The sequence below is a fragment of the Geotrypetes seraphini genome, chromosome 3 (assembly GCF_902459505.1).
Source record: "Geotrypetes seraphini chromosome 3, aGeoSer1.1, whole genome shotgun sequence".
Taxonomy (NCBI): Eukaryota; Metazoa; Chordata; class Amphibia; order Gymnophiona; family Dermophiidae; genus Geotrypetes; species Geotrypetes seraphini.
Genome location: NC_047086.1, coordinates 292,972,920 through 292,989,294, shown reverse-complemented (window position 1 = coordinate 292,989,294; position 16,375 = coordinate 292,972,920). Strand labels below are relative to the sequence as shown.

Here is a 16,375-nt window from a genome sequence, read left to right as displayed (position 1 = left end):
AGTTTGAAGAATCTGTCCCTCTCCACTTTCTCTATGCCCTTCATGATCTTGTAGGTCTCTATCATAAGAACATAAGAAGTTGCCTCCGCTGGGTCAGACCAGAGGTCCATCGCGCCCAGCAGTCCGCTCCCGCGGCGGCCCATCAGGTCCATGACCTGTAAGGTGATCCTTGTCTAATTCTCCTTATCCTTCTATCTATACCCTTTTATAACCTATCTCTACCTCTATCTGTATCCCTCAATCCCCGTATCCTTCAGGAATTTATCCAATCCTTCTTTGAAACCCCGTAATGTACTCTGTCCTATCACAACCTCCGGAAGCGCATTCCAGGTGTCCACTACCCTTTGTACAAGAAGTTATACAAATTGTACTTTGGCTGTCCACTGGGTGACCAGGATAAGTCTTGTGCTCCACATATCATCTGTACCAGTTGTTCCAACAGACTTCATGATTGGCTCAATCAATGAAAGGCAGCGATCTCATTTACAATCCCAAAGATATGGAGGGAACCATGAGACCATATAAAAGATTGCTACTTTTGCCTTGTGAACACAAGTGGATTCTCAGCTAAAACTAAGCACAAAATTATATATCCTACTCTGGATTCTGTTTCCCCGAAAATAAGCCCTAGGAGTACCGTATTTTCACGCAAATAACGCGCACCCGTATAAAACGCGCACACGGGTATAGCGCGCAGAAATCACGATGATATGTACAAAAACTTTGGTATACCGTGCTCACGGGTATACCGCGCATGCTGCCTGACGCTCCTTTCGCCCGCCCTGACTTTCCGTGCGCTGTCCCGACGCTCCGTTCACCCCCCCTGACTTCCGTGCACTGTCCCCCCTTGAAGGTCTGTCCCCATCCTGAAAGCCTGATGCCCCCCCCCCCGACGTCCGATACATCCCTCCCCCCCCCGAAGGACCGCCGATTCCCCAACAATATCGGGCCAGGAGGGAGCCCAAATCCTCCTGGCCACGGCGACCCCCTAACCCCACCCCGCACTACATTACGGGCAGGAGGGATCCCAGGCCCTCCTGCCCTCGACGCAAACCCCCCTCCCCCCAACGACCGCCACCCCCAAGAACCTCCGACCGCCCCCCCAGCCGACCCGCGACCCCCCTGGCGACCCCCACGACCCCCCCACCCCCCTTCCCCGTACCTTTGGTAGTTGGGCCAGAAGGGAGCCCAAACCCTCCTGGCCACGGCGACCCCCTAACCCCACCCCGCACTACATTACGGGCAGGAGGGATCCCAGGCCCTCCTGCCCTCGACCCAAACCCCCCCCCCCCCCAACGACCGCCCCCCCCAAGAACCTCCGACCGCCCCCCCAGCCGACCCGCAACCCCCCTGGCGATCCCCACGACCCCCCCACCCCCCTTCCCCGTACCTTTGGTAGTTGGCCGGACAGACGGGAGCCAAACCCGCCTGTCCGGCAGGCAGCCAACGAAGGAATGAGGCCGGATTGGCCCATCCATCCTAAAGCTCCGCCTACTGGTGGGGCCTAAGGCGCGTGGGCCAATCAGAATAGGCCCTGGAGCCTTAGGTCCCACCTGGGGGCGCGGCCTGAGGCACATGGTCGGGTTGGGCCCATGTGCCTCAGGCCGCGCCCCCAGGTGGGACCTAAGGCTCCAGGGCCTATTCTGATTGGCCCACGCGCCTTAGGCCCCACCAGTAGGCGGAGCTTTAGGATGGATGGGCCAATCCGGCCTCATTCCTTCGTTGGCTGCCTGCCGGACAGGCGGGTTTGGCTCCCGTCTGTCCGGCCAACTACCAAAGGTACGGGGAAGGGGGGTGGGGGGGTCGTGGGGGTCGCCAGGGGGGTCGCGGGTCGGCTGGGGGGGCGGTCGGAGGTTCTTGGGGGGGGCGGTCGTCGGGGGGGAGGGGGGTTTGCGTCGAGGGCAGGAGGGCCTGGGATCCCTCCTGCCCGTAATGTAGTGCGGGGTGGGGTTAGGGGGTCGCCGTGGCCAGGAGGGTTTGGGCTCCCTTCTGGCCCGATATTGTCGGGAAGTCGGCGGTCCTTCGGGGTGGGGGTGCGAGTGGTCCTGCCGGGGGGGGGGGATGTATCGGACGTCGGGGAGTCGGCCGGGCAAGAGGGCTTGGGCTCCCTCTTGCTCCGATCGTGGATGCGGGTGCGGGTAGGAGCGCGTGCGAGCGGTCGTTCGGGGTGGGGGTGCGAGTGGTCCTGCCGGGGGGGGGGGATGTATCGGACGTTGGGGAGTCGGCCGGGCAAGAGGGCTTGGGCTCCCTCTTGCTCCGATTGTGGATGCGGGTGCGGGTGGGAGCGCGTGCGAGTGGTCGTTCGGGGTGGGGGTGCGAGTGGTCCTGCTGGGGGGGTGAATCGGGCGTCGGGCGGGGTGGGAACTATGTTTTAAAACTTTTGTATACCGCGCTCACGCATATAACGCGCGAGGGGTATGCGCGGTAGGTAAAAACGCGTATAACGCGCGCGTTATATGCGTGAAAATACGGTAATATCAAATTCACATAACACAGAGAGGAAGTGAAACCTGAGAAGAAGAAAGGAACATATAGATACAGCATAATGGGTAAGAGAAAAGTCAAACAAAGTCTAAGCCAGAGGTCTCCAACATTTTCCATGTGAAAGGCTTCAAAGTGGACACAAGATAGCTCTGGGGGCTACCAAAAGATTATAGACTTACAGATGTAATTTTAAATATTAATTTTGATTCTACAAGAATACCACCATCCAACAGTGCAGTATCATTCAGATAATTGCAAGTGATGAGGGTGCACACAACACAGCCACTGTATTTCATTGTTGCCTATCAGCCCACCTTGATGCTAAGTACTAGAGAATGACATAGGGAAAAATTTGTCCCCGTCCCCGCAAGCTCATCACCATCCTGTGAGCTTGGTCCCCATCCCATCCCTGCGAGCTCGGTTCTCGTCACCGTCCTGTCCCCAAGAGCTTGGTCACCGCCCCGTCCCCACAAACCATCTGATCCCATCCGCACAAGCCTCAAATAGTTTTATACTGAACTTATTTTATTAAAGTATAAAAAGAAAAAATATTCTGTACAATTGTCAATTTATAAAGCAAAGTTCTGGCTGCTGAACTACAGAAAGAGATGTTCAGCTGGCAGGGCTTTGTTTATAAATGTCTCCCCACTCTCTCTCTTCTCCATTTCCCTTCAGTGTCTTCTCCCCACTCTCTCTTCCCCATTTCTGTCTTCTCCCCACTCTTTCCCCCATTTCCCTTCAGCGTCTTCTCCCCACTCTTTCCCCCATTTCCCTTCAGCATCTTCTCCCCACTCTTTCCCCCATTTCCCTTCAGCGTCTTCTCCCCACTCTCTCTCTTCCCCATTTCCCTTCAGCGCCTTCTCCTCACTCTCTACCCCCCTTCAGCACACTTCACGCGGTCCGAGCATCTCCCTCCCTTCCTCTTACCTTCATTTAAAAAAAAAAAAAAAAAAATAATAATAATAATCAGTTTATATACCGCAAGGCCGTAAAGTTCTATGTGGTTTACAATAGTTTAAAAAAAAAACAATAAAAGAAGTTGAATAGAAAAAAGTTAAAAGCCAATAATTACAATATAAAAGCCAATCAAACACCAAAAAAACACCCAAACACAGTATCACAGACAAGATAGCAGAGGGGTCAGATATAATACAATTGACATACCATAATTCTTTAGTATATGGCAAAAAACACACAACCCCAACTTCCCCTCTTCACCTTCCACCGGCTATCCCTTCCCTTCAAACATCCCCCCCACCCCCTGCAGCTTAACAAAAATTACAAGGTGGTGCAAGAGGAACAACCCAAAGAAAAAGAATCTGGAGAGGAACTGCAATTTCCAAAATAACAACTCAAGTAGGTTGTGCATCAGCAAACTCTTTCAAATAAATAAATCCTTCCCTTTAGGCGATTTTGAATTTATTTTTTTTCTGCAAGCAGCTGGAGCTGCGTGTGGCTGCCGGAAAGTCCTCCTCTGACGAAACAGTAAGTTGCGTCAGAGGAAAACTTTCTAGCAGCCAATGTGTCATGTGGCTCCAGCTGCTTGTAGAAAAAAAATTCAAAATCGTCTGAAGGTAAGGGGATGGGAGGTTGGGAGATGCCTGGATGATGGCGATCTTTAGGAAGGAGGGAGGGAGCTGCGCACGATCGGTGACCACGTGCATTCCCTGTGGAGACAAGGGAACTGTGGAGACAAGGCCATTCACTACTCCACGGAGCAATGAATGGCCTTCTCCCCGTACCCGCGGTGACTATTTCCCCCCCCCTCCATTTTGGCGGGTTACCCACAGGTCATCACGGCTAGCCACGGGTAACAGCCATCGTGTCATTCTTTACTAAGTACCACAGACCTTTTGTGTAAATTTCAAACTTACCAAGCCAATATTAAAATGCAAGATGCATGTTCACCACCAGTAAACCTTTAATTCCACTTTGCAGAACTGAAGCAGAAATGCAGTCAGGAGGTTTTCCTGCTACTGCTGGATTGTGTGTGACCGCATGGTCACATTGACACACATGCACACATGCATGAGAGAAAGCAATTCAACTGGTATTTGCATGTGTGCTCATGCACATCAATGTAACTATGCAAGCACATGCAACCCAGCAGAGCTTCAAAGGGCTTTTTCTGTACCCAAAGTAGCAGCGGCATTCATTGGATAATGAGGGCTGCTGAAATAGACTGTGGGGGCCATGCCCCACCCAACTCCAACCCAAACATTGCAGAGTTAGACAAGGTCTTCAGCCAGACACAAGAAGAGTACATAGTTACTGCTAGAAGATATAATTTAAAACAATAGGCTTCCAAGAAAGAATTGAACTTCTTGAATGAAGTCTCAAATGTTAAATCCAAAGGGAGTGTGTTAAGATATAAAGCAAGAGCTGCTTGTACAATCAAGCTGAGTTTTTTTACAGTGGGAGGGGATTACGAACAGATAATGCTGACATGAACAGAAAACTTGTGGAGTGAATGAGAAATAGCAGACTAGATAAGAACCAGTAGACCAGAGTAGAAATCCTGATGTGATGAGCATTTTGAAAAGGATCCTATAATAGGAAGCCAGTGTTCTTCATTGAAGAGGCCTTATTTGTTAGCCCCAGACAGTCTGGCAAAGTACAATATGCCTTCTATCCCTTCCAATCTGGCCTGCAAATAGGTGTTACCTTTGCCACTCCTTAACCCTTCATTATACAAGTTCCTGTAAAAACTCTTGTGTGTCTGTTTTATTGGTGCAAGAAGATCTATGGCTAGAGGGATCTGGGAGTTCAGCAGTTCTTCTATTTTCTTTACTTTTCTATCTTTTCAGACAATGATGTCCTTTTAGCTTTTAATGTATTGTGTTCCACTTTGAAGACTTTGTCTTGAGCAGTTTATCAAATGAAATAAAAACTTGGAAACATGCTGCATGAAAAATAGTATATGTGGACATCTTTGGAACAGGGTATCAGAAACAAAAAAAGAGATTAGGTTCTTACCTTGCTAATATCTTTCCTAGAAGATAGTTGTGTCATTCCAGTACTCAAGAAACCCATGTGAGGAGAGAAGACACCCATGCAAACACAGAAGAAACCGAAGACGAGGTAGGAGACAACCGCACACCAGGAGAAATAGTGAGAGCACAGGAAGACATCCCCCCACCCAAAGAACAGGAAACAATTTCAAGAGTATCATTGGAGGAAGAAGACTGGCCCTACTCCAAGGACGTGGACCTACGCCCCCCAAGGAACTCCCGAATAAAGAAGATGGGGATCATCGTAGGCGACTCCATTATACGACATGTGGACAGCCACACCGCAGGAGGAAGAGAGGACAGAGTCGTCACCTGTCTGCCTGGAGCAAGAGTGAAGGATGTGACCAACAGGATCTCCAGGATCATAGATGGCGCAGGGGGAGAGGACACCGCTGTGCTTATCCACGTGGGAACAAATGATGTGAGCGGGCGGAAGTATGACAGGGAAGAGCTGAAGGGCCAGCTCCGCTCACTCGGAAGACAACTGAAGATCAGGGAGGTGAGGGTGGCCTTCTCTGAGATCCTCCCAGTACCAAGAGCGGATGGAAAGAGACAAGGGGAATTGCAAGTAATCAACGCCTGGATGAGACGATGGTGCGAAGAAGAAGGCTTCGACTTCGTGCGCAACTGGACGGCGTTCTGGGGAAAAAGCAAGTACTACAGAAGGGACGGACTACACCTCAACAAGGAAGGAGCACGAGTTTTGGCAGGCAACATGAAGAAGGCAATCGAGAAGGCTTTAAACTGAAAGATAGGGGAAAGCCGACAGTCGACCACCGGTCGATGGCACGGATAGCAGGATGCCCCGACGAAGAAGCCAAGGACTACTACTCCTACACAAGAGAAGACGACCCCACAGCCAATAAGGGAGAAAAAGCAGGAAGGGACAACTCAGACACAGGAGAGGACGACCACACAGCAAACAAGGGTGATAACACAGGAGCAATAAAGGATACCGTATTTGAAACTATAGGGACGGCCAAGAGTAGAAGGTCCAAAAAGGTAACACAAAGGGAATTTAGATGTATGTATACGAATGCTAGAAGTCTAGGTAACAAAATGGGGGAACTAGAGACAATAGCGAGACATGACATATTGGATATCATTGGCATAACAGAAACATGGTGGAATGAAGAAAACAAATGGGACACAGTACTACAGGGATACAAACTGTATAGAAGAGATCGAGTAGGGCAGAAAGGTGGAGGTATTGCTCTATATGTTAAGGAGGGAATAGATTCTGTTGAAATGGTTACAACAGAAATGAAAGAGAAGCTTGAGTCACTCTGGATCAAAATTCCTGGTCAATATGGTGCAGATACGAAAATTGGCCTTTACTATCGTCCCCCAGGACAGGCGGAGGAAACTGACTCAGAAATGATGGAAGAAATCAAACAAGAATGCAAAACGGGCAATGTAATTGTATTGGGAGACTTCAATTTCCCAGGGATAGACTGGAAACTAGCAACCTCCAACTGCGGCAAGGAGGCCAAGTTCCTGGATGTGCTAGGGGATTGCTTCCTGGAACAAATGGTAAAAGAGCCGACAAGAGGCAACGCCACCTTGGACTTGGTCCTAAATGGCCTCACGGGACCGATAACAGAAGTGGAAGTCGTGGTTCCACTGGGAACGAGTGATCACAATGTAATCAACTTTAAACTTGACATCGGGAAAGGGAAACATGCCAAAACCTTAACCACCACCTTAAACTTTAAAAAGGGTAAATACGATCGCATGAGGGCCATGGTAGAAAAACGACTAGAGAAGATGGTGGACAAACTTGAAACGGTAGATCAGGCATGGTCACTACTGAAAAATACTATCACAGAAGCACAAGATCTCTACATTCCGAGGATTTCCAAAGATCGGAGAACAAAGAGCAAAAGAGAACCGGCATGGCTTACCATACAGGTGAAGGAAGCCATAAAAGAAAAGAAGGACTCTTTCAAAAAATGGAAATGCATAAAGACAACCGAAGCCTGGAACAAACATAAAGATGATCAGAAGAAATGTCACAAGGCGGTGAGGGATGCCAAACAGGATTATGAGGAAAAAATAGCCCAGGAGGCCAAAAACTTCAAGCCCTTCTTTAGATACGTGAAAGGGAAAAAACCTGCAAAAGAGGCAGTGGGACCCCTGGACTACCAGGGAAGAAAAGGGTACATCAAGGAAGATAAACAAATCGCAGACAAACTAAATTCCTTCTTTGCGTCTGTCTTTACGAAGGAAGACACCTCAACAATACCTGAAGCAGAGAAAGTGTTTCCAGGAGAAATAGAGGACAGCCTCACCACAGTTGAAGTGGACTTAGACCAGATATACTATCAGATCGACAAACTTAAAAGTGACAAATCCCCTGGACCGGATGGAATTCACCCGAGAGTCTTAAAGGAATTGAAGGTTGAAATTGGAGAGTTATTGCACAAACTTGCAAACCTGACAATCAGAACTGGACAGATACCGGACGACTGGAGGATAGCGAACGTCACGCCAATTTTCAAAAAAGGATCGAGAGGGGAACCGGGCAACTATAGGCCTGTGAGTCTTACGTCGGTCCCCGGCAAGATGGTTGAAGCACTGATCAAGGATAGCATAGTCCGGCACTTGGACGCACACGACTTGATGAAACCCAGTCAACATGGATTCAGGAAAGGGAAATCATGTTTGACGAATTTACTCCAATTTTTTGAGACCGTAAACGAGCAAATTGATAGTGGGAAGCCTATGGACATAATATACTTGGACTTCCAGAAAGCGTTCGACAAAGTTCCACACGAAAGACTTCTCAGGAAACTACAAAGCCATGGCATAGAGGGAGATATACAAAGATGGATAGGCAAATGGCTGGAAAACCGAAAGCAGAGAGTGGGCATAAATGGGAAGTTCTCCGACTGGGAGAAAGTGACTAGTGGTGTACCCCAGGGCTCGGTACTTGGGCCGATCCTTTTTAATATTTATATCAATGACCTGGAGGAAGGAACATCCAGTGAGATCATCAAGTTTGCAGACGATACAAAGCTATGCCGGGCAATCAGATCGCAGGAGGATAGAGAGAAACTCCAGAGCGACTTGTGTCGGTTAGAAACATGGGCGGAGAAATGGCAGATGAAGTTCAATGTGGAGAAATGCAAGGTAATGCATTTAGGCAATAAAAATAAGGAATACGAGTATACAATGTCAGGTGCAACTCTGGGGAAGAGTGAACAAGAAAGGGACCTGGGTGTACTGATAGATAAGACCCTGAAGCCGTCGGCACAATGCGCGGCAGCGGCAAAGAAGGCAAATAGAATGTTGGGCATGATAAAGAAAGGAATCTCGAGTAGATCGGAGAAAGTTATAATGCCGCTTTATAGGGCAATGGTCAGACCACACTTGGAATACTGCGTCCAACATTGGTCTCCCTACCTAAAGAAGGATATAAAACTGCTGGAGAGGGTGCAGAGACGAGCAACAAAACTGGTGAAGGGTATGGAGAGACTGGAATATGAGGATAGACTTATAACACTGGGATTGTTCTCCCTTGAGAAAAGGAGAATGCGTGGGGATATGATCGAGACCTTCAAAATACTGAAAGGAATCGACAAAATAGAGCAGAGAAGATTATTTACACTGTCCAATTTGACACGGACTAGAGGACATGGAATGAAGCTGAGGGGGGACAGGTTCAGGACTAATATCAGGAAGTTCTGCTTCACTCAGAGAGTGGTTGACACCTGGAATGCCCTCCCAGAGGAGATTATTGAGGAATCGACCGTCCTAGGCTTCAAGAGCAAACTAGATGCATATCTCCTTAAGAGAGGCATATAAAGATATGGTGGACTATAAATTACGCCAGGTGTACACCTGGCGGGGCCTCCGCGTGTGCGGATCGCCGGACTTGATGGACCGAAGGTCTGATCCGGTGATGGCAGTTCTTATGTTCTTATGTTCTTATGGACAAGGGGGTTATATCCCAGTACTCTTGTTGTGAACTGCCCAGAACTACTGGCAGGGCGGTATACAAGAAAACAAATTATTATTATTATTACTCACGAACCTTGCAGAAGGAATCCACTCTAGATTTTTTCTGAATCCCTCCTACTTCACAGAGGGCTCTGCTACCTCCTACAATTAGTTCCAAAGCAGGCAAGTGCCTTTTCTAGAACAGATGTGAAGCAGGGGTAGGGGGAATCTCCCTGAAAAATATCTGTTCTGCTCTGAAATTTTAACAAATATATTAACCATTGAACAGTCAAAACAGCAAAACAATCATACCAAGCAGAAACATTAATGGGGCTCAAATAATACCCCAAATTATCCTAGCAATAGACTACTCTTCATATGCTTAAAGGACTGGCATCCAACCTGCAGGTTTAGATAAGAACATTCTGAGTGAGACAGTAGGCAGGCACAGGAAATAGATGACAGGGTGGGATCCAGAATGACACACCTATCTCCTAAACCTAATCTCTCTTTCTAGTGCAATAGGTATGTCATTCTGGACGAGTGGGATGTACAAAAGCAGTCCCAGAAATCTAGGGCGGGGCCACTGTGCCGACATATAACACTGCGAACCCAAAGGCAGAGTCTTCCCTTGCTGCCACATGCACTCTGTAAAACTTGGCAAATGTATGCAGAGTGGACCAAGTCACCACCCTACAAATCTCGGGGGAGACTGCCCTAGCTTCAGCCCATGACGAAGCCACACTTCTGGTCAAATGTGCCTTTATGGAAACAGGAGATTGTTTCCTACAAACAGTGTATGCTGACAAAATGGCCCTACAGATCCATGTGGAAACCATAGCCTTGGAAGCTGGTGCATCACATGTACCTGGATTTGTTAGCACAAAAAATGGTCAGATAGCCTGAACTCATTGGTGCCCTCTACGTCAGTATTTTTCAACCGCCAATCCGCAGAAATTTCCTGACAGTCCATGCAGGGCCAATAAGATTGATGTGCAAAAATTTCCTGCTGGTCCTTGCAAGGCTGGTAAGATCAGGGCTTCCTCTCCTCTGCTCTCAGTACTTGCCTGTAGCGTCAGCGCAGTGCAACGGTTCACTTTGGCAGCCTTGGGGCTTTTGATGAGTCATGGGCTGCCTCTGATGAAGCAACTTCCTCTTTCTTCAGAGGCGAGGGCAACCCATCAAAAGCCCCAAGGCTGCCAAATTGAATCGCTGCGCTGACACTACTGCAGGCAAGTTTTAGAGCTGCTCTTCCCTTGTTCCTCTTTATAGTTTTGGTTGTTTTAATCATGAGTTTTTTCAGAAGTAAAATATTGATTGTACCTATTTTGTTAGGTTGCTGTACTCTTTCATGGACCTTTGTATTTTTTACTTCTGTAATTTGACTGTTGTTTTATTTTGTTCATAAAAATTAATAAAATTGAAAGTGGAGAATATATCAGATTTGAAATATGTATCCTGCTAGAGCTGGTGTTAAACATAACTGGGGACTGCAAAGCCCAGGCAGTGCTTCTTTAGCTTCCTGTTGGCTTAGGGCTCTCTCTGACCAGGGGGCAATTGCCCTAGTTGCACTCTGCTAACACTGTTCCTGTCATGTGTGACTGCGGTATTCTGTTAGCATTATATTTCTGTGTACTATTCTGTAATAATTTGGCTTATTCAGTTTTCTTGATAGTAGAGCATATATATGTGAAGGGGGACAGGGGTTTTGATGATCCTTGCCCTGTATTATTTTATAAAATGACAATTGTACAGAATATTGTTTCTTTTTATATTTTAATAAAATACGTTCAATATAAAATCATAACTATTTGAGGCATGTGCGGATGGGATCAAATGGTTTGCGAGGACCAAGCTCACGGGGATAGGGCGGAGATTGGGTTTTTTATTTCAGTCTTAGTAGTTTGCCGGTCCACGAAATAATTATTTTATTTCTGCCAGTCCATAGGTATAAAAAGTTTGAAGAACACTGCTCTAGGTATTGGAGAAGGACCCTTTTAACATCCAATTTCTTCAGAATCTGGTCCTTTTTCTTGGAACCAGTGGACTGGAATGCTGGCAATCTGACTTCTTATTTGACATGGATAACCGAAACCACCTTTGGTAGAAAGGAACAGTGCACAAAGAGATTTCAGCTTCTGTGAATTTAAAGAGAGGCTCTCTGCAGAAAGAGCTTGCAACTCTGAGGCCCGTCTCACTGAAGTAAAGGCCACCAGAAAATCTGTTTTGAGGGCCGGGTCCATCAAGGATGCTTCCCTCAGCAGCTCGTAAAAAGCCTGGCTGAGGCCCTGCAAAATCACGTTAATATCCCAAGAAGAAAATGGAGCATTGCCTTAAACAGAATGTCCTTTCAGCACGGAATCTTCAGGCTGCCAGTCTGACCGGTTCTGACTGAGCCTCCAACCCTCGCAGAGGTGCAAAAATGGGGGGGGGGGGGGGGAGAGGGAGTGAAACACAGCCAGCACCCTGCGAGACCCCATTGAGCACCCTATGGATGCCTAACAGCCTGTGTTCAAACCCTTGCAAGCAGTAGGTGAGCAATGCTATTGAGGACGACCACAAGCTCCAAAAAAGCTTCTGCCAGCTGGTTAACAGGTACCACAAGTGATTGGCCTGTCAGCTGCAGACCTCATTTAGCTTCTCCTCCATGCAGGCAGAGCTGGACCCTCAACCAGGGAAGTTCCCAGCACTGAAAGATGTAGAAAATACCCCCCCCCCCCAAAAAAAAAAAATAAGCAGAACAAATCAGAAAAACTCCTTCAGGCTCACGAGCATAAGGAAAAAACTGTGTCTGAATTCAAGAGGGCCTTTATCTTCCGTTATGTTTCTCTGTAGGAGGCAGTAGAGCCCTCTGTGAAGTAGGGGAAATTAAGAAAAAGTCTGGAGTGGATTCCTTCTGCAAGGCTTGTGAGCACAGGGATATACAGTGGTACCTCGGTTTACGAGTGCACCAGTTTGCGAGTGTTTTGCAAGACGAGCAAAACATTCGCAAACTTGGTGCCTCGTAAACCGAGCTTGCCTCGCTGTACGAGCGCCCCCCCGCTCGCATTGCCCCCCCTCCACCGCGATCCTACTTTCCCCCCTCCCCGAGCAGTCAATGACACCCTTTACCCGACTTGGCACCAGTGCCGGTGCCCGAAGATCCTCCCTCTTCTGGCGCGGCCTGGGCTGGGCGGTGCATTGGAGATCCTCCTTCTTCTGGGCTGTGCTGGACTGGCTTTGAGCATTTGCGCATGCTCAAAGCCTTCTGGTCTCGCTCTCAATCTCGGAGAGAGCGAGACCAGAAGGCTTTGAGCATGCGCAAATGCTCAAAGCCAGTCCAGCCCAGCCCAGAAGAAGGAGGATCTCCGACGCACCGCCCAGCCGCGCCAGAAGAGGGAGGATCTTCGGGCACCGGCACTGGTGCCAAGTCGGGTAAAGGGTGTCATTGACTGCTCGGGAGGGGGAAAGTAGGATCGCAGTGGAGGGGGGGGCAACGCGAGCGGGGGGGATGCTGGTTCACGGGGGGGGAAGCTGGATCGTGGGGAGGGGTTTGGAATAGCGTCGGATTCCTCAAGGGGGGGGAGAATGGAGTAGCGCCGGTAGCCTCGTGGAGGGGGGGAGGAGGTGGAACCAATCAAAGCAGTTTCCCTTACTTCCTATGGGGAAACTTGCTTTGATATACGAGCAATTTGGTTTACGAGCATGCTTCTGGAACAAATTATGCTCGTAAACCAAGGTTCCACTGTACTTAACTTACTTATCCAGAATGACATATCTATTGCACTAGAAATTAGGTTTTAATTAATTCTATTAGAGCAAGCAATTTATAATACTCCTTGGGATCTTGCCAGCTACTTGTGAACCTTCTGTCTGCCCAGTATAGCAACTCTTATGTTTTTTTATCAGTCCAAACCCCATCCTTTTATATGTAAATAAATAAATAAATAAAACATGCATTATGATACCTACAACATTGATTTTAAAGAGTAGAAGCAGGGCAATAAATATAACTGCAACAAGGATCGGCCAGAAGTTACTTTTTGTGAATTGAGTAATTTGGCAATTCTAAAATATTTAAATTCCAATACTCAGCAAAAGCAAAATTATGTAAAGTAACTATCTGTGTTATATATTTTAAACTTTATTCTGCAGACAATGAAGACTTATTATCCAACTGCCCTGGAGACTGTTCTGCAGATCATGACTGAAAACATGTTTCCTAACACATGGGGATCCAGCAAGAGACGTTTCACAAGAGAGAAATTCCCAACCTGTCAAGCTCAGGAGATCTGACATAAAATTGAAAATTAAAACGTAGTTGGTGATAAAAGAGTTCAAGTTGTCTTTATAGGAAATTGAATTTTTACTGTAGTTCTGACAAAATGAAATGCAAGTACTTTAGACAGTGGGGTAGTAAGGAGGGATGAACCGCCTTAGGTGCCATCTGTGCAGGAACACTGGCACCTCTCCTCCTCTCCATCCCCACCCCAGCAAACCTCTTAAAATGTTCACCGGTGCAAGCAGTATCTTCCACTTGCTGCTCATGCCAGCGAACATTTCAAGAGGTACGCAGGGTGAGGAAGAGCGGGGTGGAGTGTGGTGATGCCAGATGCCAACTTCTGCAGCTACACAACTGCTTTCAGAATACAAAATGTTTTACCACAGCATCCATATTTTCTCAGCATTGGTGAATCTGAAGTGAAACTGTCTGGCTAATTAATCCAATTAATCATCGGCCAACACTCATTTTGTGCCTGAAATGTTAGACCTGTTTCTGAATATATTTGACCTGCTGATTCTAAAAATGGCACCAGTTTTCTCCTATCAATTCTAGTTTTTGAGATACAGAACATGTCATATACCACTCTTCACTCTGTCCGCCCATTAAAAAATCAGTATATTTTAATGTAGTGTTTAATATCTTTTAAGCATGAAGGAAACATATTAAAAATTAAAAGAAAAGTATATAACATAAAAATCTACTTATTTCATACCAAAAGCACAAGTTTATGATACAAACCTTCTAGTCATTCGAAACACAAGAAGCTCCTTTTGTAAGACTTCCAAGAGTGGGATCTGCCAGAACAATTCCAATAATAGCCTGTCATCATGTGTGCATCCCATCTTCCTTGGTATCTGGCTTCCATTGTTTTTATGTATTGGTGAAATCTTTCACTTTGCTCTTCGTTTAAGTCGCCAAGGTTCTCTGGAAAGTGATCTAAGTGACAGTGCAGATAATGGACTTTAACACTTACAGCCAAGCCTGTTGAAATGAAAGCGCATATCCTCTACTAATTGTTTGTAGTTGTCTGTCTGTCTGTCTGTCTTGTTGCCAAGAAAGCTTTTTACAAGAACAAATCAAGACCAGGCACATGATTCAACTTCATTCATTGATGCTATGAAATGTGGGTCATTTATAAGTTGTCTGATCTGTAGACCATCAAAAATTCCTGTCTTCAGTTTTTTCATGGTAAGTCCAGGTAACATATGCACTATGTATTCAATTCACGAACCATCTTTATTCAAAGCCTTTACAAATTGTTTCATCAGGCCTAGCTTTATATGTAGTGGTAGAAATGTGAGATCTGTGAACCATCAAAAATTCCTGCCTTCAGTTTTTTCATGGTAAGTCCAGGTAACATATGCGCTATGGGGCTCATAATCGAAAGAGAAAAACGTCCAAAAACCGGCCTAAGCCGGCACTTGGATGATCATCAGTCAAAAACGTCCAAGTGCCGATAATAAAACCGGGTTTTGGATGTATTTAAAAACAACCTAGGCTTTCACAGTGCTGCTGAATGACCATAGCTAAACGAAGCGTTTCAAGAGGAGTGTTGGTGGAATTTGGGCGTGACGTGGGCAGGCTTAGACTTAGTCGTACTGCATGTATAACCGAAAGTTATACAGCACAGGATTGACGGAACTTGGACGTTATGACTTAGACCATTTAAAACATGGTCTTAAGTCACAAAAACCCACCTAAAGTGACCAGATAAGCACTGCAAACACATAATACAGACCCCCACACACTACCCCAGTGATCACTACCCCCCACCCCCATAAAAATATTAATCACAACTTGAAAATTGTGCCTCCAGAACATCATCATCTGGCATAGGATAGCCTAGTCGTGCTGCACAGAGGCGTCTTAAGCTGTCTTGGGGGTGGGTTAGGGACCCATGGAGAGGAGGACCCATGCCCATAAGCCTCTGTAATCACTGCATTGATATTGAAACGTGCACTCCCCTATACACCACAAAACCCCTTTGTACTGGCATATAAGTGGATCCTGCAGCCATAAGAGCTATTGGACTGGTAAATAAGTGGGTCTAGGTGATTCTGGAGGTGGTTTGTGGGGGGCTCACCATGACCTATAAGGGAGCTGTAGTGATATGAAGACATGGCACCCTTTTTGTGAAGTTCACAGCAGTGCCCTGTAAGGTACCCCACTATTTAGGTGCCATGTCTGGGTATTCAGTCCATCACTTTGCAGACCCCTCCCATGTCCAACAGGGCTTGTTCTAGGTGTTTTTGACTTGGATGAAAATTTGGACGAAAATGTATAAAGATGGACAATTTAGCGACTTGGACGATATGAACAGCAGAACGTATACTTAGATGATTTTCAAAACAAAAAAAAATTGAACGTATTTTTTGAAAATGTGTTCTATTTTTTACTTTGGATGACTTGTGACTTAGACGAAAACGGACTTAGATGTTTCTTTAGATTATGCCCCTCCATGTATTCAATCATGAACCATCTTTATTCAAAGCCTTTACAAATTGTTTCATCAGGCCTAGTATGTAGTGGTAGCAGTATGATTCTATCTTGTGCTATCAGATAAGGTTGAAATACAAATTTATGTAGTCTAAGGAACCATGTTTACCATCTAAATTTTTTACACATAATTATGTGATATAACAAAATAAAGGCAATTTTGTCATTTGAACTTTAC

General features: G+C 46.6%; 1 protein-coding gene across 1 annotated transcript in view; it reads left to right on the top strand.

Annotated features, from left to right (window-relative positions):
• Positions 1-13,751, top strand: part of GPATCH11 (G-patch domain containing 11) — a 57,955-nt gene extending 44,204 nt beyond the window's left edge. The window contains exon 8 of the mRNA XM_033938921.1: positions 13,572-13,751. Coding sequence (XP_033794812.1) covers positions 13,572-13,627 — 56 coding nt within the window. The 3' untranslated portion in view covers positions 13,628-13,751. The remainder of the gene's footprint in view (positions 1-13,571) is intronic.
• The last annotated feature ends 2,624 nt before the right edge of the window (positions 13,752-16,375 follow it).